This window comes from Equus caballus, chromosome 6 (assembly GCF_041296265.1).
Source record: "Equus caballus isolate H_3958 breed thoroughbred chromosome 6, TB-T2T, whole genome shotgun sequence".
Classification (NCBI taxonomy): Eukaryota; Metazoa; Chordata; class Mammalia; order Perissodactyla; family Equidae; genus Equus; species Equus caballus.
Window position 1 is genome coordinate 19,032,761 of NC_091689.1, and position 26,763 is coordinate 19,059,523.

A 26,763-nucleotide genomic window follows, 5' to 3' on the forward strand; every position below is an offset into this window, starting at 1 on the left:
GGCTCTGAGATGACAGCGGGTTGCACCGTGCGATGTGGTGGAGACTACATTTCCCAGCATTCTAGGGGATTGCTCGGGGGACCACAGATCCCAGCACGCAACAAAAAGGCCCAGGGACTACAAATCCCAGCATTCCCTGCAACCTAGTCCTCTGTAACTTAGACTCCAGTGTGCCGCGCAGTGTGCGCAAATTCGTAAACCTTACCTCAGGTTTGGTAGTTTGTGAATCCCGGGACTTGAAACCAGGCGGGAAGACCCTCTTCACCCTCAAAAGAAGATGACAGCCCACAGAGAGGTAACTTCTGTTTACATGGAACTCAGAAGTCTCCTGCAAATCATGGTAAGCCTGCAAACACCAAACAAAAACACTAATTAAACCATGAAAGATAATATTAAAAAAATGACTCCTTCAAGTCGTGGTTGTTTGTTCGTGTGGGGCGTCTTTTAGTGTTTTGCAGGGGTTTTTGGTGTGCTTCTGCGTTGGGCTGGGAGAGATATCAATAGTGTACTCAGAATATCAGTACAGGAAGGGACTTTAGAGAATTTGCTAATCAAACTCCTGTTGTTTTACATATGAGGAAACTGAGGCCCCGAGAGGCGAAGAGATTGTCCATGAAGTTAGAATTCAGCCCTCAGTCTGCTGACCCGCAGTCTGGACTCTTTGCACCACACTAGGGTGGCGATATTTTTAGCAGCATGGCTACGTGATTTTTATTCTTCCTGGTAAAGTTTCCCCAACCAGGTTGAAACACCCAGAGGTTAGGTAAGCATTTATTTGGTGGATTTCCTCCAAGTGAAGGAGTGTGATGTTTATCTTCAGTCTAGGTAGGACTTGGTGTTTGGGTTTGTTCTTTGTTTGTTGCTCAAGGTGACATTTCATGTGATTTCAGGAACTAGGTAATATTGCAGTGTAAGCTAAGGTTTCCTGGGAGATGTTCTATCTCTTTTCCTAGGCCTGCCTTCCTCTTCCTGTCCCCCTTTTACCCCTCTGGGCACCCACCCAATGTTTCCTTCCGTGTAATTCAACAAACAGCTTTTTCAGCTGTCGTTATTTGCCAGGCTCTCTCTGGGTAAAAGATGAAAGTCATGGTCATTGCTGCCAGGAAGATAACCATCTATTTAGGGAAATAAGGAGACTCAACTGAGATTCAAGATGGACTGTGATAAATGTCATTTTAAAAAAGGCCATCAGAATGCTACAGAGGCTCTGATGGAGAGATTTATTCCACATATTGATGGAGGAGGTGGCATTTGAACTTGAAGGATGGGTAGGATTTTTTTCTCTGTTAAAAAATTTTATCTTTACATTTTTTTGTTAATGAGGTATAACACATACAGTAAGGGCACAATATTTGCATATGTATACACCTGTGTCACTGCCCCCCAATCAAGATACAGAACCTTTCCAGCACCCCTTGTGCTTCTTTCCAATCAGTACTGCATCCTCCCACCCAGTAACACTCTTCCGACTTCTATTACCACAGCTCAGTTTTGTCTGTTCTTGAATTTCATTTAAATGTAATCATACAATATGTACAGTATGTCTGGCTTTTTTCATTCATCAATATTTTTGTGAAATTCATCCATGTGGTATGTAGCAGTAGCTTATTTTTTTTAATTGCTGAGTAGTATTCCATTGTATGCACATAGCACTGTTTATCTATTCTATTGTTGATGGGCATTTAGGTTATCAGTTATCAATTTTTGGCTTTCATTAACAAAGCTGCAATGAATTCTTATATGTTGCTTCTTGTGGACTCGTGGACTCATTTCTAGGAGAGGAGTTGCTGGCTTGTATGGTGTGCATATGATCAGCAATAGTAGATATTGCCAGTTTTCCAAAGTGTTTGTACCAATCTTCGCCTTCATCGGCAATGTAAGAGAGTTCTAGTTGACTCTTATCCTTGTCAATAGAGGGTATTGTCAGCCTTTTAATTTTAGCCATTTTGGCTAGATGTGGTATTTCATTATAGTTTATTTACATTGTCTCTGGTGTTGAGCACCTTTTCATATGCTTACTGGCTATTTGAATGTCCTCTTTTTGTGAAGTGCTTGTTAAGTCTTTTGCCCACTTTTTAAATTGGGCTGTTGGTCTTCTTACTGATTTGCAGTTCTTTATATAGTCTGGATATAGAATTCTTTGTCTGATACATGATTTGCAAATATCTTTTCCGAGTGTGTGGCTTATCTCTTCAGTCTCCTCCTGGTGTCTTTTGATATACATAAACTCTTAATTTTAATGTAGTCCAATAGTTCGGTGTTTCTTTTTTGATCAGTGCTTTTTTATTTATTTATTTATTTTTTTTTTTTAAAGATTTTATTTTTTCCTTTTTCTCCCCAAAGCCCCCCGGTCCATAGTTGTGTATTCTTCGTTGTGGGTTCCTCTAGTTGTGGCATGTGGGACGCTGCCTCAGCGTGGTCTGACGAGCAGTGCCATGTCCGCGCCCAGGATTCGAACCGACGAAACACTGGGCCGCCTGCAGCAGAGCGCGCGAACTTAACCACTCGGCCACGGGGCCAGCCCCTTGATCAGTGCTTTTTGCATCGAGTTTAAGAAACCTTTGCCTACAGGGTTAGTAGGATTTTAACAGGCAAATATGAGAGAAGAGCATTGCAAAAAAGAAGAGAGAGCAAGCTTGAGCATAGACCCTGGGATCAGAGAGGGAGGGTGTAAATCATGTTGGGCATGGGAAGGCGTGGAGTTCCGGCTGTAAACAAGCTAGGGTGAAACAAAGCTGGAAGGGCAAGAGGGAGGCATACTGAGAAGGGCTTTAACTGCAGTCTTGAGCCTGGACATTATTCTGGAGGAAGTGGAGGCTCTGCCAGAATATTTATGAATTCAAATAGAACTTAGTTGTCTTCCTTCCGCCACCAAATTTGCCTCTTTTCCTCCACAGCCCTGTTCACACCACCTCCAGACAGCTCTGGCCTCCCCAGCCAGAATCCCGGGTGACATCCTCCTTCCCTAGTCCTGCATTCAACTGGTCACCAAGTCTGACAGATTCTATGGTCTAAATGTCTCCAAAGTGTCCCTTCTTTTTCATGCACAACTGCCGCTACCTTTGCTCAAGACCTCTCAATCTCTTATCTGGAGTATATCAGTCACCTCCAGAGGTCCCTGCTTCCACTACTCTCCACATCCAATCCATTCCTAGAGCAGTCAATGTGATCATTCTAAAATGGCAATTATTCATACCTCTCCAAACCTTAAAAACCCTACATAGCTCCCCAGTGCTCTTAAAATGAAATAAAAACTCCTTTACGTGGCTTACGCCCTTTATGATCTGCTTGCTCATTCTTCCAGGCTCAACTCGAGACTCGTCTCCAGAAGTCTGCCTTAAATCACCTCTCCCCAGGGCACAGTCAGGAGAGCCTTATCTGTACCCCTAGCGTGTGTGGTAGCCAGACAGGCCTGTCTCTCCCAGGGGGCTATGAGCTCTCCCAGGTGGGAACTTTGCTGTATTTAGGTTTTTACTGGATATAGTGACTTGCATGTGGTCTCCAAGACCCTTGATGACCCGACTCCAGCTCTGTAGCCCTCGTTTCTCACCCCTGAACACAGGATTCCAGCCACTCTGGGTTTCTTTCCGACATCAGTATATGCTGCACACTGCAAGCCTCTGTGATTATAGTTACTGCCCCCTTCTCTTCCCCTTTTTGCCTGGAAGATGCCTTTTTTCTCTTCTTCGGTATTCTCTTCTGTGCTTCCAAAGTGTTGTCATCTCTCTCTCCTAGCACTTAATACATTGAAGCTTTCTGAGGGCAAGAACCTTATCTTCATATAAACTTCTAGAACATAACAGGTGCTAAAGAGATTTTTTGAATAAATGAATAGGTTGGTGCCAGGCTCCTGTGCATCTGTCTGATTTCTGCACTCTAATGGGCAAAAGGCAAATATGCACTCTAAGGCACAAAAGGCACCAAGACCTGAAAGTCTGTGGCGCATACTTTAAAGGAATCAACTTAGGCATTCAGTTTATGTAGCATTCTTTAGCCGTCTTCCAAGGGAGTCGGTAACTACCAAATGCAACCCCACGAATGTCATTTCGGTCACAGAACCATAGTTGGCTCAACCCACCTCTTGTTTATTTTAAAACGCTTTTTGAATAGAGTGCGAGAACGTGGTCTTTGGCTTCAGATAGTCTGGGTTCCAATCGGACTTTGCCACTTAGTGGATTTTGGATTTTTAGGTTTAGTTAACTCACCTGAAAAATGGGAATAATATTACAGGCCATAGAGGAGTTATGAGAATTCGACGAGGCAATGTATAGTACCTGTCGCATAGGAAAACGCTCAATAAACGGTATTGTTAATAGGCTTAATATGTCTCTGGACCCCAGGGCAGCGGCAGTCGCCATAGGGAGCTCCTGAGGGGTAAGGCTCCGCCAGACGGGTGGATTTCAGGCCCAGGATGGTGATGGCGATGGTTTGGGCCCCGGTACTGCCCAGGTTGGATTGCTCTGCTCAGGTCCCTCCCCACCCTGCTCCTGGATTATACCCCGGGCTTGGACCCTCTGTCCCCGGCCCGGGCCTCACGGGAGGTCTGAGACTGCGAACGCGCCCGGGGGAACCTAGTGTGGGCGGAACTCGAGTGCAGCGGCGGGAGGCTTCCGGGGGAGCCGCAAGGGCAACGGGTCGGCGGAGGCAGAAAAGCGTCGGACGCCGGGCCGATCATGGACGCTTGACAACCTGCGGGCAGGCGCCGGGAGGCTGAGCCAGCGACCCAGAGGACGGAGAGGCGGCGAGGACAGGTAGGGGCTGGCGAGAGGGCAGGGCCCGGCGCGCCAGCCTAGTTCGAGCCGTCCGACTTCGCGCTCGCCGCCGGGAAAGCCCGCGGCCCCACAGCCCCGCCCCCGCCCCGGGGAGCGCGCCCCGCGGTGCCTCCCTCCGCGTCCGCGGCCCTGCCGGGAGCACGCTCCCTGCCTGGAGTCCACCACGGCTAGCGACCCTCAGCTCCCGCCCCGCGGCTGCTCTCCCTTCCGCACTGCCGAAGACTGCCTCTTTGCCCCTCTGCCGTTATCAAAATAGCGCTCCCCACGATGGGAAGCCATCTCCCTGTGTCCCTAGCCTTCTCCTCGGGCCCTCCCACTCCAGAAGAAAGCGACCAGCAGCGCCTCCTTACCTCTTTGCCTCCACGGACTTTGCTCCTTAGGCCGAGATTATCTTGAGGGACCGAAGTTTCTGTCCATTTCTGTACCCTCTCCCCACCCCCAGGCCCTTCCCTTCAGTCTCTTCACACGTGTCCACTTGGAAGGGAGGTTTTCGGTCCTCCTCTCCTAACCATCACCTCCGCCCCTTCTCCCTCTCCCCCTCTTCCTTCTCTCTCCTCCTTCCCCTTCCCTCCTCAGCAACCTTTATTCCCTAGCACTTCGCTTTGCTGTTTCTGATAAGAGCTTAGGTAACCCTAAGTGAGGCGGCATGCTTGTTTCTCTAATACTGTGAAAGGGCTGCCGCTCTGTGTGCCTGCCTCCACAGGAAAACTTAGTTTCTCTTGCACCCAACTATCCTTCTTTGAATGGTTCTCGGTTTTAGTCTCTTATACCTCTTTTCCTTCATTTTGTCACGCTGCCCCAATATGTATCATTTTTAGAGGAATAATCTTTTCTTATGCAGGATCCCTGTAGAGTAGGTAGGCAGTGTGTGTTCACATACACTCAGCATGTAATTAGATGGTACAGTGGAGGGACCCTCATGTACCTAATGTCTTCGGGATGGCAAAAGAGTATCTTCCTTGTTTTCTCAAGTCTTTTTATTGTCTTCTGGAGGTTTTCTACAAGTTCTGAAGTCATGTTTGGTAAAATGTCGCATATCAGTAGAAGGCCAAATAGAGGGATTTTCCTCGTGGACAGCATGTATTTTCTTAGTTTGAATATGTTATTGCTTATCTTTCAAGATGATTTTTCCGCTTTTTCTATGCTTCAATAAGTTCTTTGATTAAATTCACGTCTTTCTTGTCTGCTTTTTGTGTCTTTTTCTTATCCGTACTTGGCTGTAGGTGAGATTCTAATGACACACTGGAAGCTATAACTGATTGCTTTTGCTCACACCTGCTGCCTCTGTGTATGGGTGAGATTCTCTGTTTCTTAACTAGAGTCTATAAATGAGGTGGATATAAAACGGCTACTGAGAAACTCCTGTGGTTTCTTTAGCTCCTGGTTAGGTTTAAGGGCTTAGAAGGTGCTGCCTCTGGGAGAGGGCTAGATGGGGATGAAGTGGCTTTTACTAAGTGTGTTTCAGACCTCAGAATAAGGACAAAATCTGTTTAACTCCAGGTTGAACCCTACCCATCTCACAAAGTGGTTATAGCATCCGAACTCAGGAGCTGTTTTTCCTTTTTGAGTTCTATAAAGTTAAAGTATTCTGATGTCTGACCCAGCATTAAATAAGCATAGACTTTGTAGAGGAGAAGGAGGAATGACTGAAGCTTTCTTTTGGACAGATCTCAAGGCTGGAGAATGGCAGGTGAACAGAAACCCTCAAGTAACCTCCTGGAACAGTTTATTTTACTAGCCAAAGGTACCAGTGGCTCAGCCCTCACTGCTCTCATAAGCCAAGTCTTGGAGGCTCCTGGAGTGTATGTCTTTGGAGAACTGCTGGAGCTGGCCAATGTGCAGGAGGTAAGAGCATTTTCCAAACAGTTTGTCTTCTTTGTTCTAAGCCTTCCTTTGATTCTCCAGGTTTCCAAGGAGTTCCAGGGCTGAAGCATTATGGACCTGTGAGGTGCCCTGTTGAGGGAGGGCTGGGGATTGGTGGGGCAGGGGAGGAGAGCAAGGATGATGTCCTAGGTTCCTTCTAGTCAATATTTTCATCGGAACTTGGGGTAAAACTAGGTTGGGTTGCTAATTTGAAAAATAAAGAAAAAGCTAATTGAACCTGATAAATTAGAGTATAAGCATGGACTAATGTTGAATGGGTAGTTTCAGGCATTCTTAGGGACAAAAAACCTCCATTGCAAATATAGACAAGGAAGATTGGTTAGGTACATCCATAGCAGAAAGTGATTGCTCCTGGACGTGCAGTGGGTATGAGTAGGGGATATGTTATTCCTGTGGAAAAGGGTGATGTGCTAAAGTAGATGTGTGGAAAAGATACGATGTGACTAGCTGGGAAGCAATCCTTTTTGTTTTGTTTGCTTGTTGTTGTTAAAGCCTTAGGTATCTGATTATGTTTGTTGTGCCTTAAAAATGAGATCTGGTGAAGAATGACCAGGTGGGAAAAAGAGATGTAAAGAAACCTAGACTTTTGCAACCCCTCCTTCCCACTTTGGATACTTTTGTATTGATTGATACTTCTATATTGATTGATTGAAAAGTCTGGTGACATCTTATTACTTTGGTGGTTGTGCTCAGGGGTTCTTGGTGGGGTAGGTTGGTTTCCTCTTCATCATCACAGCTTCTTTCTGACTGTCCAGGATGGTGCTGGCTCTGTGGGTGGGTGCCGGCTCTGCAGATGGCTGCCATTTGCAGATCTAGGCGGTACTTGTTCTTGTGGATCATGTGCATGATGCTGCTGAGGGCTGCCAGGGCGTTCCTGTTTATGGTAATCCACACCTAGGAGGTGGCTTGCTTTTTTTTTTTTTTTTTTTTTGAGGAAGATTAGCCCTGAACTAACATCTGCCACTAATTCTCCTCTTTTTGCTGAGGAAGACTGGCCCTGAGCTAACATCCGTGCCCATCTTCCTCTACTTTATATGTGGGACGCCTCCCACGGCATGGCTTAACAAGCAGTGTGTAGATCCGCACCCAGGATTTGAACTGGCGAGCCCTGGGCCGCTGGAGCAGAGTGTGCAAACTTAACTGCTGCACCACTGGGCAGGCCCTGGGAGGTGGCTGGCTTTTGCTGGCCGGTTCTTCACGTCATGACCACTAGGACACCTTTGCTGTTGGCTACTGGCTCCATGCCCACAGCTTGGTGGTGAATCAGCCCATTGTAGCAGGAGTTGTGGGCCTTCAGGTTACTGGACTTGCTGTTGTATGTGTGCTTATTCCTCTTGATCCGGAAACTGGATCGGGTCCCCATGACTATCCGTTGCAGATGTGTGGACATGGCGTCATCTCCTTTGCCTGCCACAGCTGGAGACAGAAAGAGCCACTTTTATTTTTTAATTGTGAATTTTTATTTATTGTGAGTCTTGCTTGCCAGACTGTAAGCTCTGTGAGGGTGAGATCTACTGTGCTCCCCATTGTTTCTTTACATGAGCTTAACATGTAGCCTGACACACAGTAGGCTTTCAGTAAAAATTTGATATATCAGGTGGAAAAGGAATCTTGTGAGGAAAATATAAGAAAACTGAGTTCATTAAAAAAAAAACTGTATTTTTTAGAGCAGTTTTAGATTCACAGCAAAATTGGAGGAAGGAACAGAGATTTCCTATATGTCCTCTGTCCTCACACATTTATAGCCTACCCCATTATCAACATCCTTCACCAGAGTGGAACCTACACTGACACATCAGTATCACCCAAAGACCACAGTTATGTTAGGGTTCACGCCTGGGGTTGTACGTTCTGTGGGTTTGGACAAATGTATAGTGACATATATCCTCCATTACAGTATCATACAGAGTGGTTTCACTGCCCTAAAAATCCCCTGTATTCTGCTTGTTCATCCCTGTTTCCCCTCTAATCCTTGGCAACCACTGATCTTTTCATTGTTTTGTAATTTTGGCTTTTCCAGAATGTCATTTATGTAGTTGGAATCATACAGTATGTAGCCTTTTCAGATTGGCTTCTTTCACTTAGTAATATGCATTTAAATTTCCTTCACATCTTTTCATGGCTTGATAGCTCTTTATTTTTCAACAGAAGAGATGACCAAGGAGTAATATGTTCCTTCAGGTTCATGAAAGCCTGAATGAATTTCCCAAGCAGTTGTTTTTTAACGATGGAAGATTGGCTAAGAGGAGATGGATGAAAATTAAAGCCTGAAAGACCTTATTGATTTAGGCCAGTGGGAGACATTTTGGAGTATCTGCTCTCGAGAAGATATTCTCAATATGGCTAGTTTTGTCATTGTCTGTTTGAAAAGTAGGGGCTAGATTTGATGTCTTTCCACCTCTGGTTCAGGACCTCAGGAGGTTCTTGATAACCTGAGAAGGTAGACTGCGTATTCGGATGCCAGAGTTCTCACTGGGGTGCTTAGCAAATCACCTTTATCTCCCCACAGTTTGTTTTTTTCCACTTGTGAGCTGGGAATAAGCTAGTGGCCTTTCAGTGGTCTGAAATTATGGATGTAGTTCTTGGAACCTTTTTTTAAAAACATGGTTAGAATTGAGTAGTATTACTATTGATGTCCACAGAATACACTTGGATATTCCTATTTAGACTCTATGAAGTTTGGTAAATTGTGAGTAAAAGAAACACCAGTTAAGGTAACTGACAGCAGAGCAGAGCAGTTCAAAGGAAAACAGTATCTCTTTTGTTTTTCTTCTACAGATGGCTCTTTGCCATCAGCAAAGAGTAAGTAATAAGGAATAGTAATGAAGAATAAGTAATTTTAATGAAAATTTTTATTTGGGGCAGCCTGATATCCTGGGTTCCTGTCCCCACCAGGCTTTTCTGTTGCACCTTAAGCTGTGCTAATCTCTCCCAGCGTTCATGGTACCCACGTAGTCCTGAGACTTGGAACAACCCCTGCTTTGTTCTGTTTGGATTGACAGTGGCTGTGCTGTACCTGCCAGGCTGGTGTGTAGACAAGGCTGCTCCAGTCTTCGTTTTAATGGCCAGGGAATCCTGAGAAAACACAAACTGCTTCCAATACTTACTGCTTTGTGTGCACACAAGTGTGACAAAAGCAGTTACTTGGTTGTGCTATGTGGAGTGTAAAATATGTATTCCTGAGAGAGAAAAATTAATTTTGGGGCCATAATAATCGTATTTATTTTTTTCCCAAAGAATCAAAGAATCAGAAGGGACCTCAGGGACCAACTAATAAAGCTGTACAGAGGCATGGCACCCCCAACCCTCTGCTTGAACCCTGCGGGGCTTGGTAGCAGCTTGGTCTGTGAACTGTTTTCTTTCCTTTTTTTTTTAAGATTTTATTTTTCCTTTTTGTCCCCAAAGCCCCCCGGTACATAGTTGTGTATTTTTAGTTATGGGTCCTTCTAGTTGTGGCATGTGGGATGCCATCTCAGCATGGCCTGGTGAGCGGTGCCATGTCCACACCCGGGATTCGAACCCGTGAAACCCTGGGCCACTGAAGCGGAGTGCGCAGACTTAACCACTCAGCTGTGGGGCCAGCCCCTGTGAACTGTTTTCTTTTCCTCCTCAGCTTGCAGAAGGAGCTAATGCTGCTTATTTGCAGTTGCTGAACCTGTTTGCCTATGGAACATACCCAGATTACATAGGTGAGTTGGTTAAGATCCTCCAAAGATTTGTCTTAATTATGTTGCTTGTTTTGATCTGTTCCCTCCATGAGGATCACGAAGGTCTGGGACGTAAAGTACAGTGTGGGCACTTCTTGACCTGGCTGCTTCCCATTTTACTGTGCGCTGTAGGTGACCCCACAGGAAGACTTTCCCTTTTCACCTTTTATTCCCTCTGGGTAAAATGGGTACTGTGTTTGTGCTCATCCGTAAATGTAGCCCCTGTATATTTTTTAGATGAGATTCTTGAGGACTGGTATTTGTAGAACGCTTGGAGTGCCGTGAAATGTCAGAATACCCACCTGTAAAGTATTAAGCCATTTAAAATATTATCTAAATAATATGACTATATTGAAAATTTGGAAAATAAAAAGTCACTCATGGTTGTACCACCATTAAACACTGTTAGGATTGTGGTGCTGGACTTTTCCCCTTGCACTTTCTATTATGTAGGCGTAATGAGATTATGTCTACAATTTTGTATCTTGCTTTTTCCTCTTATTTCATTGGCATTTATCCATGTTTTTAGTCTTTTTAGTCATTTTTACTAGTCCGTAATCTAATACTCCATAATCTATTTCACCCATTCTATTTTGTAGGTCATTTGAGTTATTTTAAATTAGAATCTTAAATATCAGGAATGAGGTGCATGCACGTCCAAATGCTAACTTACCTTCCACCCAAGCCGTTTTTGTCTGGCTTCCCTTGTTTATTTTAGTGGTCTGACAAAAGCCTGGTAGTTTATTTTAGTGATATGACTCAAGGCCTCCCCTGCTACATCCCTGACTTCCCCTTCTGCCTCCCTTTCTTTCTCACTGGTCACTTCTACTTACTCTGCGCTGCTCTCACACTCAGTAATTTGCCACTTGCCAATCTTTCTGACCTTCTCTTTGTTCCAACGAGTGTGTCTTCTGTTTCTCTCCTCACTAAAGAAGCAGCATTGCACAGACTGTGGAACCAGACTGCCTGTATTATATTCCACCTCCACTTCCACTAGTTGTGGGTCCTTTGGCAAATTAAATAATCTTCTGTACCTCAGTTTCCTTATCTGTAAAATGGGAGTAATAATACAGGTCCACAGTCCCTTACCTGCACTCTTTGGGTTAGAAGTTTTGGAATTTAGAATTTGGGGACTTTAAAAAGGTAATATGATGCATATACCTTTTTATGTAACACCCTCGAGGGATATGGGCAGCACCTGTTGTTAAACACATTCATAATTTTGCAGCAAAACAAGTGAATATTCACAAGTGAGATGAAAAGCCTGCCTCAAATCAGGTCAGGAGTTGCCACCAGGTGAATTTCAGCACCATGCTCAAGAGAAAAACATTAGTTTGGATTCCCCTTTTTGGAATCCAGGATTATGAATAAGGATTTGAAGACATTTGGAATCTATCTCATGGGATTGTTGTGAGGGCTGGCTGGATGAGCGCGTACTCATGGATCTGTGTGTGCATTTGCACTAAGTAAAGCTTGTTGTATATGTTACCCATGGCTGCTGCCATTGCTTCTATCATCGTTATTGTTACTACTAAAATTTTCCCATCCTTCAAGGCTTATCACAAACTCCATCATTCTTCCTTTTCCTCTCTTGTACTTCCCCAGTGTGATTGCACTCACTTGCTCTCTCTTTTTCCCCCTTTTTCTTTTTCTCCCTTTCCCCCTTTCTCCCGTTCTGTCTCTCCTCTTCCTTCTCACCCTTTTGTTCTCTTCTGGTAGTTTGTACCTTTCTTCTGATAGTTCTGTCCTGCATTTGTAACTGTTGAAACATCTGATTGTAAAACTGAGGACAAGTCCAGGGCCATTGAGTTGCACAACTCTGGGTGGTTGCTGCCCCTTGAGCTGTGTAGCATAGCAACCTGGACAAGGCCAATCTGATTTATCTCTGATTCCCCTGAATCACTTAAGACAGTGCATTGCACATAGCAGATGCTCAGTAAAGACGTGTTGAACTTGATTGAATGTCACAAAGGGCACAGATAGTATTCTATTAAGAAAATTGTCGAATCGTTTTGTGCATTCATGGCTGACTCTTCAGGAGACTAAGCTCCTTGAGTCTATTCTTCTTTGGAAGACCATGGGCTTCTCGTGGAGCATTTGCATAATGAATAAGTGAGTCACTTATTCAGAGTCATGACAGTGATTCAGGGGTAGTAGGTTTTGTGTGGGGAGTTAGCTTATTCCATAAAGAAATCCTAATTTTATTTTGTGTCTTGATTTTTGTGGTGGGTGGGACTGAGCAGCCAGCAAGGAGAGCCTGCCAGAACTGAGCACAGCTCAGCAGAACAAGCTGAAGCACCTTACCATCGTGAGCTTGGCATCGAGAATGAAGGTCAGTCCCAAACCCCTTCCTGTCTACCTCCTCACCCAGAGGCAGGTGTCTCATTGCATCAGTGTGGGAGCTCCCAGCTACACACAGTGCAGTCACATCACAAATGCGTAAAATTTGCTTGGCAAAGGACAAAAGAGAAAAAGATAATTAAATTAGTGTAGACAATTACTCACCATTCCATTCAGGAAAAGTATGCCCAGGAGGGATTGTGAATCAGCAGGTCTCAGTTCTGGCATGCCGTGGTGCCTCACTTGGTGTGAGCATTTTGCCACCCTAAAGGGAGACTGCTTAAAGACACATGTTTAAAGATACATGTTTTCCTAACAGCAGGGCGTCTCAAGGCAAGTTAACCACTTCATCTGTTGCTCAGTGCACAGTGAACTGTGCCAGTGCTGGAAGAAAACTTGCTAGATCAGACTTACTGAGATGTAGATCTTTAATATGCTGCCTTCCTCTGGGGATTTTCAAGGTTAATTATACTGATCGGAATTTTTGCTTTATATGCTAAATTTAGACCTTAACTTCTGTAGGATACCACTCCACTACATCTCTCTGAGTTCTCTGCCCCACTTGATTTAGAAGAAGCCTTGCGACCAGCTGCTCATAGCCATTAACAAAGAAGATCCAGGTTCAGTTGATTTTTAATTGATTTTGGCTCTCTGCCCAATCTCAGCCTAAGTGTCTAAAAGTTTTTGTGGGGCTATTTGCACTTTCCCTCTGTGATTGAACTTGAGAGAGATATATTTATTCTTGGATTGCGCTTTCAGTTGCTGAAATCATTGTACCTGCTTGAATTACAGATTTCTCATTCTCAGCCTGGCATTTCGGGTGGAAGGCTTATTTTGTTAGGAAATGAGGACCTGATCTTTTTTCAAATCATGGACTTCTCAAGTGTAGCAAAGAATAGGAGTAAGTTTTTTTCCTCATTTCTGCAACCTGTCATTGTCAGCGCACTTACTGCCCTGGGATTTAAGATGTTTAGTCATCAAAAACCCCTCTAGGAACATTTGCTGTTACTCTCTTCTCTGTATACCTCTTCCTCCTGTCTCTGCAGATTTGATTGCTCTGTTAATTTCCAAACTAATAGTGATGTGTCAGAGGATTTGCAGAGAACTGGATGTTTAGGTATCCAGTGGTCTTGGAGTCATGCAGAATGTTGGTACAGCCCGATAAAGGACTATTGTCGGGGAACTGGCGTTGGTTGCAAGTCTGAGAAAACCCATGTAAACTTGAGGATGACCTCTGAGCTGGCAGTTCCCACTGGCCATCTGTAGGGTGACATGTTACCCTGCAAGTTGTTTCGCTTGCTCTGCTGGGCCCGCAGGCAGTTCGCCTCTCCAGTGTCTGAGATTGTTTGGTGTTTTGTGATGATCTGACATTTTATGCAAAGTCTGCAAGCTTTCAGAAGGCAGTAGAGTGGCATATACCAAGTATTTCCCTTTTTCCTCTGGAAGGATTCTTTAGGGTCTCTAAGAGTATGCTTCATAGCATGAAAGCTGAAGGCTGGGTGAAGTCCAGGAGGCAGAGAATCTAGGAGAATGCGTTCCTAGGTGCTGTGGTCTTGTTTGGATCCCACAGGTCTCACAGCTCATTTATCCATCTCTTGTTGCCGTAGAGGTTGATAATTACCACTAAACTGCATTTCTCAAAGCCCTGAGGCAGCTGTTGGCTATGTGGGTAATGCCTGCATTTTCTTGAATGTTTGTCAGTGGTTTTTGTAAATACCACATGGCCTTATCTACAGTGTATCCCCTACTCCGTGCTGCTGAAGGACCTGGAGATGCGGAATCTCCGGGAATTGGAAGACCTCATCATCGAGGCTGTCTACACTGACATTATTCAAGGCAAGCTGGACCAGCGAAACCAGCTGCTGGAAGTGGATTTCTGCATTGGCCGTGACATCCGAAAGAAGGACATCAATAATATTGTCAAGACCTTGCATGAATGGTGAGGCTGAAGGAAGGAGGGATCCCTTCTCTCTAGGGAGGGGGATATCTAGCATGCCCTTCGTGTATCTGCCTAGGGAAATCTGGTCTCCAGGTATCAGCTGGTGCTGCCTGGGAGCTGGGGCCTTGCGACAGGAAGCCAGAGATGGGCGCTGCATTTGTGACTACAGCTGTGTGGCAACAGGAATCATTTCAGGTCTCCCAGTGCCCTGGTTGTAAAACAGTTCTTGTCCTAGTCCAGCTGGGGGCTACTTAATAGTGGGCCGTGAAATGCCCAGGGTTGGCACATGAAGCCTCTGAAGCCCGGCTGTGTGTCGCTGATCCCAAGCTTTCCAAACTCAGCCGCAGAGTCTGAACCAGCTCAGGAAGTTAGTGTTGGTAAGATTCCTTGGATAAGAGAACCCGTGTTCAGTGTCAGTAACATGTTGGACTCGTGTTTGTAAAACAGTGTGAGGGATATTGAAGTTAAGGATGGGTTATTCTCAGTTGGAACACAGACTCAAACGCAGAATATTTGATAACCGCATTCTGGTATATAAAAGGAAGTGAAATGTTTGCATGTATTCTATTTTAATAGAATTTGATGTTTGCAAGAGCTGTCGCATGTTCTGCAAAGATTTGTTATGGAGTTACTTAAATGATTTGGGGCTTATGAAGCCACCTGGGCTTAGGGGTAAAAGAGGTTTTAGGTGAGTTTTGAAGGAGGTCCAGGGTTAGAGTATGATTGCAGGTGAGGAGAGTATGTTTCCAGGCAGACACTTGGTGTGTCGGGGGTCATGAGGCAGAGCAGGCAAGCTTTGTGCAGAGGGCTGGGGAAATTGTTTTCTTTAAAACAGACGGAATCTCTGGCCTGTCCCCAAGAGGAGTAGATCCAGAGGTGTATGGCCCAGTGTTGATCCCCTGGGGTCCAACGCCCCTGAGTTTCCCTCACTTCAGCTACTATTGGTCCCAAGGACATGTATTGTTCACCCCTTTCCCCAAGTTCTCTCCCAAGTCTGGCCCCAAACACCTTCGCTTTATGTCCAACACAAACAGGAGCTTTCAAAAGATCATAAAACTGTTAAATCAGAATAAATGAGAAATAAACTTAGAAAATACCCCCGACATGAAAATTGTCTGGCGTAGAATCTAGGCTTCCACTTCTACTAAAGTGGGCTCTCTTACTCTGTTTTTGAGATGCTGACACAGTTTTTACTGTGTCCATAGTCTGGCTTCCCACTTTTTAGCCCCCAACATCTTTCTACCCAGAGGTGCCATCCCAGGATGCTTACTAGTGCAGATTCTTAAAACTTGTGTTTAGGTGCGGGAGTTAGATTTGAAACAGAATTGGTGTGTAGAGTGGTACCGTAAATATGGCAAAATGTTCACAACTGTTGGATCTTAAGTGGAGGGTAGGGAGGTGTCCATTGTACTGTTCTTTCAGATTTTTCTTAGGTTTTAAAATTTTCAAAGTAAAAAGAGGAAATAAAATAATGAAGAGGGGGATGGCAATTAGGAAGTAACGTAAGTGTCTGAGAGAAGGGGCGATCTCCAAAATAGGATGCTTTTAGAAAATAATGTTTTCTCTTGGGAAAAGTGGTGAATCAGCCCCCCACCCCCCCGCCCCCGTAAAGTTTCCTAATTCATTTCATCTCACATTCTGTAAAACTTTCCCATGGGATACAAAGTTTGGAAATTAAAGGTATATTCTAAGAATACCCCACAACCTCCATGTTTGTCTCCACGTGCCCTGTGTTATGTATTCAGAAACACTTGTCTTTTGGAAGGAGTGGAGGGGCAAGAGCCCTGGCCAAGGGGGTGTTTCAGGAAGTCCTGGGAGGACTCGGGGAGGGAGATTTCGGAGGCTGGAGGAGAGCTTCCAGGCCTTTCTGTGGCTCAGGGCTGGTTATCTCCTTTGTAGGTGTGATGGCTGCGAAGCAGTTCTGCTAGGCATCGAGCAGCAAGTTCTGCGAGCCAATCAGTACAAGGAGAACCACAGCCGAACTCAGCAGCAGGTAGAGGCAGAGGTAAGGAAGGGAGTGTTTGTTCCCCACTCCAGGGTATCCCTGTCTGTTCCTTTGCCGTGTGAGTCTTGGTGTCGATGAAGCAAACAGTCACCAACAGATAGGCAGTGGGCTAGGTGCTGGGCCAGAGATGACTGGGACATGCTCCCTGCTCTTGGTGCTCCCTGTCTCCTTTCTGATTCTGGTTGGGAGCGGGGGAGCAGGCTTGAAGAGCAGAGAATGTTGTAATTCCTCGGCACATATGCACTCTGCATCTATAGAGCAAGAGAAATGAGTTTGGGGATGGATGTTAAAGACAGATGGAAGGATGGTGGTCACAGGCGCGGTGGAGAGGGGTGCAGTTGGGCAGAGGCATGTGGGGCTTCAGGGCCCTGGTATGGCTCTGCTTCTAAAGCCATGTGGTAGGTGCACAGTTTCATTTTATTCTTCTTTTCTAAACCGTACATATATGTTACAGCCTTTCAAAATGTATGATGTATCTTGTACTGAAAAAGAAGAAAGGGAAAAAATTCAATGGATAAAATGCAAATGATGTGTGTGATTGTGGTTTAGGAGCACCTGGGTGTTCAGGACACTTTTAGCCTCTTGGAGGGACACAGCCCCAGCCTTGAGTGCATGGGGGTTTGTTTGTGTGCCTGTAGCCTGGACACGTGTGGAGTGGCCTCAGAATTTGTTTGGAGCCCTTAAGATCAAGATGTTAGCATTGGAAGTCCTTTTCTAGCATGATGGGGCTTGATGTGTTAATGGTATTTAATGAGTTTTATAAATCAAGTGTCCTAGAGTGTGGCAGATTGGGGCCCAGGGTTACAGCTAAGGAACGTAAGAAATAAGTAGCTGTGCCTTTCAAAGGGGGACTTGTGAACTTTGAAGATTTCTTCTCCTCTGTTATATGTACTCCTTGAAAATAAAACCTGTGTTGTATTTGTCTTTGTTAGACCAGTTCCTTGTCCCATCCTACCCGTAGTAGGTCCTCAAGTGTTTGAGGTACTGTTTCTGGCACACCCTGTAAGTGTGTCAGTGGACTACTGAACTCTGCTTTTTGTGGACTAGAGCAGGTTTATTTTGGATATACACCCCCCACCCCACCCCTGTGTACATATACATACCTACACTGTGGATTTTCAGTCTGTTGTTAATTTCTAACCCTACTTCTAGCCAAAGGTTTATGACCGACATTTCATTTAGTGTTAGCCAGAGACAAATACAGTGAGGAAAGTGAGCCTGCTGCTCCTCTAATAAGCTGTGTCACCCCCCTCTTCAGTATTGTGGCCTCTTCTCTGACCTGGGGTTGAGGTCTGAGCAAAGTAGGAACGGCTAACCACTCTCTCCTCTCCATTGATTCTTCCCTGTAAATCAAACCCTGGAAACAACTGAGGTTTGGAGACGAAACATGCCCACCTGACCTGCGGTGGCCTGCGTGAAACAAACTGTCTTTAACCTGATGGGTAGCCCAGGAGGACCCTGATCCCTGCTGGCTGCCCCATGGTACCTGGACTGTCACTCACTGTGTGGTAGGTGATAGGCTTGGCTTGTGGTCGTTAGCAAAGATGGATGATACTAGTTTTTGGAATTTGAATGGTTCAAGTGTATTTCCGTGACAAATGGCATCTGAAAAAAGAAGGCACTGACTGCTCTTGAGGCATGACCAATCCTTAGACAATAGTGTAGGCTCTTCAGATTATGGTTATTAAAGACAAGAGAGAGCCAGCCCTCGTGGGTTTGTTACTATGGCCCACTGTTTGCAAACACAGCCATGGCTTCCCCTGCTGGCAGAGCCTGATGCTGCCACCAGGTGGCAGTAAGGATTTGAATAAGGTTGAGAGAAAGAAATTTGAGGAAAAGACCAAGGCTACCTCTGCCACCAATTAAAGCACTCTCCTGACTTAATAATCTTCTAGAAATCTGAAACAGACCCGTATGAGAAGAGAAGGCATGTGGTCAAAGCCTAGAGCCTTGTCAGTTTTTCCATTCTGTGAATGTATGATCTGGCTACTACGTGTAGGATGCTGATCCTCAGCCCAGCTTAAGGCAGTAGAAGGCTTGCCAGGTATCTGTTGACTTGAAAACAAATCTACACAGAACAAAGGTGTAATTCTGTCTTCTTTTGCTTGTATTTATGCTTCTGTTACCCTTGACCTAACTTTTCTAGCCATTTTCTCAACTAAGTTGATCTTTTCTTTAATTGTCCTTAAATTGGATTGTTCTCAGAGGGAAAACCATGATGTTTTCCCCGAAAATCTTGTAACAGCAGCTTTTTTCTGGTGAGTATTAGCTTCAAGAGCCTTCCCTCTTAATGAAGTCACCCTATCACATGCTCTCTTTCACAGAAATAACACATATTAGTTAGAATTCCAGCATACCTGGGGGAGATAGAACAATAACATTATGAGCTGTTTCATTATCTCTGAGCAGTCACTCTGGAGGGGGACAGTGATTAGTCAAAGCATTGCAAAGCACCTCATTTATATTTGATTTTGGAGTGTGTTTTTCTTTGTATTTGAGTGTGCTTATGTCTGATGTTCTGTGCAATGTCAATGTACAGCTCTTGCTACATTCACAAAATAGGCTGTGTTCCGGTGATGTAGGTAAGAAAGCGTAATTGGACAAAGTAAGCTCTGTTTTCCATTATGTAGGAAATCCCACAGGAGTTAAGTAAGTGACAGATCTTGATGCTTGTTGGCTGTTAGAGTGCAAAACGTGTGCCTCCTGGTTCCTCCCGGAGAGCTGTTCTCCGTCTCCCAGCTCTCCATGTCTGTGTTGCACTTCTCCAACTGTGGACTCTACTTCCTGTTGTTTACCTTTGCCTTGCCTCACAACTGGAAGTTTTCCTTCCCCAGGAGGCTCCTCTTTGTCCTTTTGCCTGAATATTTAAGGTCTCTGATAGAGCTAGGCTGCAGTTTTGTCAGCTAGTGCAGTCCTGTCAGAAAATCCCCAAGGCCCGTGTTTTGAAGGGCTTGACAAACTATAGGTCATCTGGAGTAGGTAGGACAGAGATGGCCTGCAAGCCAGACCACTCAAGGAAGAAAAGTGGAAAGAACCAGGGACATTTAGGCCAAAGAAGACAGTTTTGTGGGGATTTTTGTCATCATTTGAAGGGCGGCTCTGTGAATAAGGAATTAGACTTCTCAAGAATATTCCACAAAGCCGAAACAGGTTTAATTGGTGGACCTCTTGGGGCAGCCACTCTTGGGTCCCAGAAGGAGCCATCTACAGTTAGACTGCAAGATGCTAGTTCTCTCTTAACTCCCCCTCAACTATGAGAGTCTGCCATTGGTCCAGCAGTCTCCTCTGTGAGTTCTGTGTGTTTAAAATGCTAGTGATCAAGCTGGCTTGAGCAAGGCACATCTGTAGTGGAACCCAGTGTAAGGGCCACGTCACTCCTGTGCAGGCTGAGACTTTGTTGAGCATAAAGGGCCTGATTTCTTAGGCTAAGAGACACTTGCCCAGGAAGGCCTGTTTTCCTCTCTGGGGTGTTTACACGACTATGGAGGCCTTCCATTTGTCAGTAGTCTGACTGGAAGCTGGATGTGAAGTGGCACATGAGGCCGTCTGTCTAAGAGTGAGAGGTACTGCCAGGCAGGCCTAGGTTGAGGGGAGGCAGCTGGGCTTGGCCTAGGAGGGTCAGGACACGTTTGTGGCAGAGGTGCTCGAGTCTGCAGGAAGGGTCGGGGGTGGCTAGCTGAGGAGGAGGCTCGCCCAGGCTAGAGTAACAGGGTGCAGGGAAGGCAAAAAGGTGTAAGTGGAATGCCTCCCTCGGAGCATGGTGCACCAGACTAGCAGGGCTCAAGTGGAGGGCGTGTGCTAAGGAGGAGTGAGGAGGTACAGGATCTTGAGTGACATTTCCGAACTGGAGAAAGAACCGAGTTTTCCTTTGGGGTAAGTCTCATTCCTTTTCCTTGTGCACCAGGGTCACTGGGCACCTACAGTGATAGCTTGTTAGGAGCGTGGTTTCTTTAAGAGAAAACTGCTTGCGATACATAGCATTTGAATGATGAGGGCGTGGTGTCCGTGCTTCTATTTATTCGGTCAAATGCTTTTGACAGGATCCTGAATCAAAGGTGTTTAAATAGAATCGAGCCTCCCTGAGATGGGAGGCTGCATTACCATGGTGGGGAGTGATGGTATAGACCGAATGTGAGTGTGAACAGGCCCTTCTGCGAATGGAGAAGGGTGATGAGCAGGAAGTTTCAGAACTTTTTGAGGGGAAAAAAAAGAATATACACAGCAAAAGAGTCAAACAGCAAAGCACTGGGGTCAGGTAAGCTGGTCAGCTGTTGAGAGGCCGACAGGGGAGCTCTGCCTTGGTGAGTGGGCTGAATGGGGTGCATGGGGTTCTAGTCTGCTCCTTGGGCTGGCAGGTCGGGAACTGGCTTCTCAGCTCAGCCACAGATACTCGACTCCAAAGCTAGCCCAAGTCACCTGAGGCCACGATAGAAAGAGAAATGCCAGCTAATTTCTGCTAGGCTTGAATGACTTATTCTACAGAAACTTAGGTGCAAGAGATTGAAACTAGAACCATTATTTGAGGATTGATTAAATACTTTTTCCTTATTCATGTAGGGATTATGAGACTGAGTAAACCTAAAGATACATTAAGTGGAAGAATCGATATAGAAAACCATTTGTAGTATAAGCTGATTAGTAAAAATTACTGCACAAAGAACTTGAGGAAATAAGGTTAAATGGTATTTATCAGCCAAGATAAAATTAAGGAAACTATACTTTTTAATTTATTTTTAATAAAGCTGTCTTGCTAAATGGGAAAGGTAATCATTTGCTTGGAAAGATACCATTTTAGGGGTGCCAGCCCCATGATGTGGTGGTTGGGTTCAGTGCACTCCACTTTGGTGGGCCAGGTTCGTGGGTTCAGATCCCGGGCTTGGACCTACACCACTTGTCAGCCACACTGTGGCAGCGACCCACATACAAAATAGAGGAAGATTGGCACAGATGTTAGCTCAGGGCAGATCTTCCTCAAGCAAAAAAAGAGGAAGATTCGCAACAGTTGTTAGCTCAGGGTGAATCTTCCTTAGTAAAAAAAAAAATGCCATTTTTGGAAATACAGGCCTGGTAACAAAAACGTATTAGTTTTCTAATGTTTTACTTAAAAATAAAATTTTATCAGCTTTCAGGGAAGCCTTAAAACAAATTTCCCTAGACAGTGCATCTCAGGTACTGAAAATATGAGGCATGGGTCTTTGTCTTTTTCATTTTCTTAATATGTTTTTAAGTTGTAGGATCTTTTAACACATTGGGAGTCAGAAGTAATTGATATACAAAGAAATAAACTTAAGTGATGCTGTTACCGCCTATTAAGATTTTAATTAATCTTTCTCAGAATACCTAGAAAGCGTGTCAAACTGGAGAAACCTTGGAATGTTATTTGATACAGCAGTGAAAACTGAGAAATCACATTTCTTATCTCCTCCAAGGCCGTCAAAATATGCCTTGAAATAAAACAAACAATAACAAATCTCTTTTATAAGAGAAAGCGTGGCGAGCCCTCCACTGCTCCAGATTCTTCATGCCCTGTCTCACCAAGTAACTACCGAACAAGAGAGACAAGCATCACTGAGCCACCGGGAGGAGGTCGCCGGGTTCCAAGCCGGCGCCGCATCGTCCGGCAGGACGCTGGATAAACCCTGACCAGACAGGCTGCCCTCTTGGTTCACAGCCCACACTACTCTGTCGGTGCTCCTTTAAGAAAGGTTATAGTGTTGATTGAAGTGACAGCAGGGTGGGGCATGGCGGTTCTATATCTCAAAACAGCAAAAATCAGAATAAAAAATGACCTACAATCCAGTTGAGACTCCTTCTGCAGATGTTAGATCCTCTCCAGCAAGCTACGTGTGTCTCACTCTCACGGTGTTTCATCTCTGCGGTTGCACTCTCTCCTGCTCCAGCTCCTGATGCTCTGACTGCTGAGAACTTTTGACCCTGATGACTCCCTTCTCGTTTCTATAGAAAACCAGACCTGCTTCCCAGGAAACATGGAAGCACCTTCCTTTCTCACCAACAAACATGTACCTTACTCGGCACCAGCCATATCTTCTTTCTTCCTTTTAATGATTAAAGAAAAAAAAAGGCTAATATTTTCTCTTCTGTTTTTTTCATCCCTTTTTTCTTCCTCTCAGCTAGCTGATGGGCAAAGGCATAGAAGACCCATTAGAACTGGGTTGGGGAATGTATATATAAACAGGCACAAGAGTACACAGTTGGTAGAAGTACGAGTTGGTCCAGCACTTTTCAGAAGGCAGTAGAGCCATAGTTATTAAAAAGGAATGTGCAAACCCTTTGATCTGGAAAGCTCACTTCTAGGAATATGTCCTGCACAGATGTTCACAAAAGTACACAAGGTAAGCACAGAAGGCTGTTCCTAGGAGCACTGTGTGTAAGTGAAAAGCAGATGGCAACCCATGTAAAAATTGTCGAACATCCCTAATGGGATTGTACAGATGCTACAGAGGATGTGCCTTCGGACATGGAAGAATATTCTGGAGATGCTTAAGTATTTCTGAGCCCCTCCTTTGTTAAGTGAAGAAGGGTCTACTGGAAACGGTAGAGGGATTGAATTTTGCCAGTTCTTTTACTGCATTTTTGTCCTTTGTCACTTAGTTGGCTGAAGTCCCTTCTCTAGTTTATTCAAGAAGGGCTCATGGAGCTGTATTCCCAAAGTTGTTGTGAAAATCTGTGGTTTCATATATGAACAACGATAGTTGAGCATAGCATTCTTGGTCACCCTTTCTTTTTCTAAGGCAGCTTTAACCGGTGTTTCTTTCATGTTCTGTGTTGTACCTCTTTGCAAAATGGTCCACTTCCACTTGGGTTGTTCTCTCTTTTCAACCAATAAAGCATTAGTTTTTCAGATTTTTAAAGTAAGTAATTAACTTGCTGAGGAAGATTGGCCCTGAGCTAACATCTGTTGCTAATCTCCCTGTTTTTGCTTGAGGAAGGTTGTCACTGAGCTAATATCTGTGCCCATCTTCCTCTATTTTGTATGTGGGATGCCACCACAACATGACTTGATAAGCAGCGTGTAGGTCTGCGCCTGGGATCCGAACCTGTGAACCCCAGGCCGCCAAAGCAGAGCACGCCAAACTTAACCACTACGTGACTAGGCTGGTCCCTGAGGCATTAGTTTTACTTTTTTGCTTGACCTATTTCCACGTATCTTCCAGGAGTAGCCCCTGCTTGTTTCTCCTCATCTGGGTTTCTGAAGATAATCTCAGATTTTCTTGCAGAGTATTCTGGCTCCTTCCCTGGGTGGCTCCCTTTATAGTAAGAACAGGTCTCAGTGAGTTTCTCATGCTTACAGGCTGAGCACACCAATTCTGTCTCTCTCTCCAGGTTACCAACATCAAGAAGACACTAAAAGCCACCGCGTCCTCCTCAGCACAGGAGATGGAGCAACAGTTGGCCGAACGGGAATGTCCCCCTCATGCTGAGCAGAGGCAGCCCACCAAGAAGATGTCCAAAGTGAAAGGTCTGGTCTCCAGCCGCCACTAGGGCCGGCTGGGGCAGCTGGCACTCACCAGGCCTGGGTCAGGTGGGGAGGGGACACCAAGGGCCTATTTCCTCCCCTCTCTACCTTCAGTGAGTTCCAGACCTGCCCGTCCCCTCACCAGCACCTCCCCACCCTGTTGGTACTGTTCCAGAAGAACCGTTAACTCTTTTTCCCTCGCCCACTCCCTCCTTCCCAGTTGTTCCCTTCAGACTCAGGGGCTCCACTGATGCCATCCCAACAGGGTCAGACACTGCCCAGCTTCCCTCCAGGAGGATCTCGTCTCTGTTTAAGGGCTTGTCTCCTTCCCAGTTTTCTTTTGCTCCGTGTCATTGTGTCAGGCTGGTCATAAGCCGGAGGCATCTTTAACCGGCCCACCGGGATGACTGCGAAGGAGGCCCCTCTCTGATGAGGAGGGGGTATTCCTCCTCCAGCCCCGTGTACCACAGTACCCACAAGGGTGCAGGCGATCTCTAGCCAGGTATCAAATGCTTGTCCCTCTCCTGCCTTGTTCCTTGTTGGCAGCTCCGATCAGGCCATGGAGGGATGTGATGCTGGGCTATGTTTACTAAACCTGCGGGTTTTCAGCCTCTTAAGCCCAGCTCTGATCTCTCAGTTGGGAGCACTGGGTTGGCTAACATCTGGTATCCTGGCACCAGTGAAGGGTGCTGTGGGTCTGCCTGGTGGCAGAAGTTTCTTCCAGCTTGGTGTTCTCTGCTGGCCATGCTTCCTGCTGCTTCTGACTACTCAGACTGGTTTTCGGTGTGAAGTCCCCAGCTGCACACTGGGGCTGTCTGCCAACGTTTGCTCTCCCAAGATCTTTAATTCCTCCTGGCTGCATTCGTGGTGGGGCTGGTGGTGCCAAGGCCCCCCTATCTGGTGAAGGACCTGTTGCTGCTTCTGTCTCTTTCCACCCCTTCCTGGCTGATGACCCAGAGCCCTCTGATGATGGCATTCTCCTGGCAAGAGAAAAGGACTTGACTAGCCTTTCTGAACTTGAACAGTTTCAGGTTATATTTTAATTTTTTTTTTGTACAGGTTCTGATTAATACATTTCAACATGCTTTTTTTCCCCTTTGTGTCAATATTTGTTATAGACTAATCGCCGGGGATTTTTCACCTGGTTGGAGGGTGGCGTGTGTGTATGTGTGTGTGTGTTATGTCTTTTTAAAGGGGAGGTGGAGGTCCTGGACTGATATTAAAGTTCGTTGAGGGAAAAAGCACATTTTAGAACAAAAAATAAAAGTGTAGATTTACTGTATCTGACTTTGGAGTGCGGGGTTGCCTAGCTGGGGGATCTTGAGGGGCTGGGATTAGGGCGGTTCAGGGAAATGTGATGCTGTTTCACTTCCATAGTTAAAAAGTGGATTTCTCCTTCTTCCAAATTGTCCAGTAGCTGCCTACCGTCGATCAAGTGTTAACAAAGTATTCTCATTTCCCTTTGCAGCTGGTCCATATGCCCATATAATATTATGCCCAACTGGAGAGTCTCATTGACAGATGCTCTGTGGAAAAGGGGTTCTGTTGTTAAATAAATTTGGTACATCCTGCATCCCATATTCTCATCGGAAATTCATTATTATGGTCTCAGAGAAGGCCTGGGTGAGGAAGCCTGTTCCCACATGAATGTCACTATCAAATTCTTTTTGGTAATATCTAGTGGAACACATTTGGGGGAAATTTTTGGAAACATTGTCTTTCTCAAAAACACCTCCCAGCCTTATAGGTGTTTTCCACCTATTCTTTCCAGACCCCAGGCAGGCACTCACTCTCGGCAAGTGATCCTTCATCCTTATCCTTCCCACTGGTGAGTAGACCAGGAAGCTGGCCTGACCTACCCTGTGTGACCACTTGTTTGCCCACAGCCCTCAGGATCTCTAGGGTCACCTTCTCAGTGGTTCTGCTGTTTCCCTAAAATTGGAATGACAATAGTGACGCATTTGTAAAGTGCTCTGCAAAGTCTTCACATATGGTGAGTCATTGAATCCCTTCCACCCAAACAGTCCGCTGAGGTCGGTTAGGGTAAGTGTTATTTACAGTCATTCTCACTGTGCATATGAGAAAATGGAAACTTGGAGATTCAAAGGACCCCGTGGTAAGTGGCAAAAGGAAGACTCCTGAATCTCCTGACTTGTGTGTCCTGCCATCTTATCTGTGTTACATTCTCATTTAGAGTCTGCTCTCCAAACTGACCGTTGATATCACTCTACCTGCTTGTTCCTCTGAGGGCTCCTCTTGCTTTTAAAACTGATACCAAATACACCCCAGCCTCTGCTTCTCAAACCCACCCAGCCACTTTATAAGGAAGCAGAGAGTATGGGGGTGGGACCCCAGGAATTGCGGGAATAGCTGGAATGTTCACTGCTCTGTTGGGACTCTGGTAGGAGACCTGGCCTCCGAGCTCTGCAGTTTCCCATCTGGTGTGCTGTGACTAGGCTCGGATTTTAAACGTATGTAGATATTTTGCATATAAATAGAACATTCAGAAGAGGAGTCCTCATGAACAGTGAAACATCTTAGGTCAGGAAGGAGACGCTGCAGGATTAAACAGACTTAGCTTGGTACTAGTGCCTGTGGGCTGGCTCTGCCACCTTCGTGAACTCTGAGCTGTCTGCCTC

The 26,763-nt window shown here is 45.4% G+C and overlaps 1 protein-coding gene and 1 pseudogene across 5 annotated transcripts; one reads left to right on the forward strand and one right to left on the reverse strand.

The window, feature by feature from the left end:
- Positions 1–49: 49 nt before the first annotated feature.
- COPS7B (COP9 signalosome subunit 7B) lies at positions 50–25,406 on the forward strand. 5 transcript variants are annotated; one of them, XM_005610714.4, is made up of 7 exons: positions 50–340; positions 6,440–6,617; positions 10,270–10,345; positions 12,607–12,695; positions 14,440–14,642; positions 16,542–16,647; positions 23,992–25,406. In XM_005610714.4, the coding sequence occupies exons 2-7, from the start codon at positions 6,456–6,458 to the stop codon at positions 24,148–24,150; spliced, it is 795 nt and encodes a 264-aa protein (XP_005610771.1). In that variant the 5' UTR covers positions 50–340; positions 6,440–6,455; the 3' UTR covers positions 24,151–25,406. The 5 variants fall into 5 exon arrangements, 3 of the variants coding, with proteins under 3 accessions (XP_005610771.1, XP_023498325.1, XP_001498559.1); XR_011439881.1 differs by having other exon boundaries at positions 122–340; positions 16,542–18,155; XM_001498509.5 differs by lacking the exon at positions 50–340 and adding an exon at positions 4,458–4,751.
- LOC111773861 (large ribosomal subunit protein eL28-like) lies at positions 7,240–8,046 on the reverse strand (annotated as a pseudogene).
- Positions 25,407–26,763: the final 1,357 nt, after the last annotated feature.

What these genes read in the sequence shown, in the direction of transcription:
- COPS7B (XM_005610714.4), top strand. Translation starts at nt 6,456, where the DNA reads ATGGCAGGTGAACAGAAACCCTCAAGTAACCTCCTGGAACAGTTTATT. An exon ending in AACATACCCAGATTACATAG is followed by an intron (nt 10,346 to 12,606) that starts GTGAGTTGGTTA and finishes GGGACTGAGCAG; the next exon opens with CCAGCAAGGAGAGCCTGCCA. An exon ending in GTCAAGACCTTGCATGAATG is followed by an intron (nt 14,643 to 16,541) that starts GTGAGGCTGAAG and finishes TCTCCTTTGTAG; the next exon opens with GTGTGATGGCTGCGAAGCAG.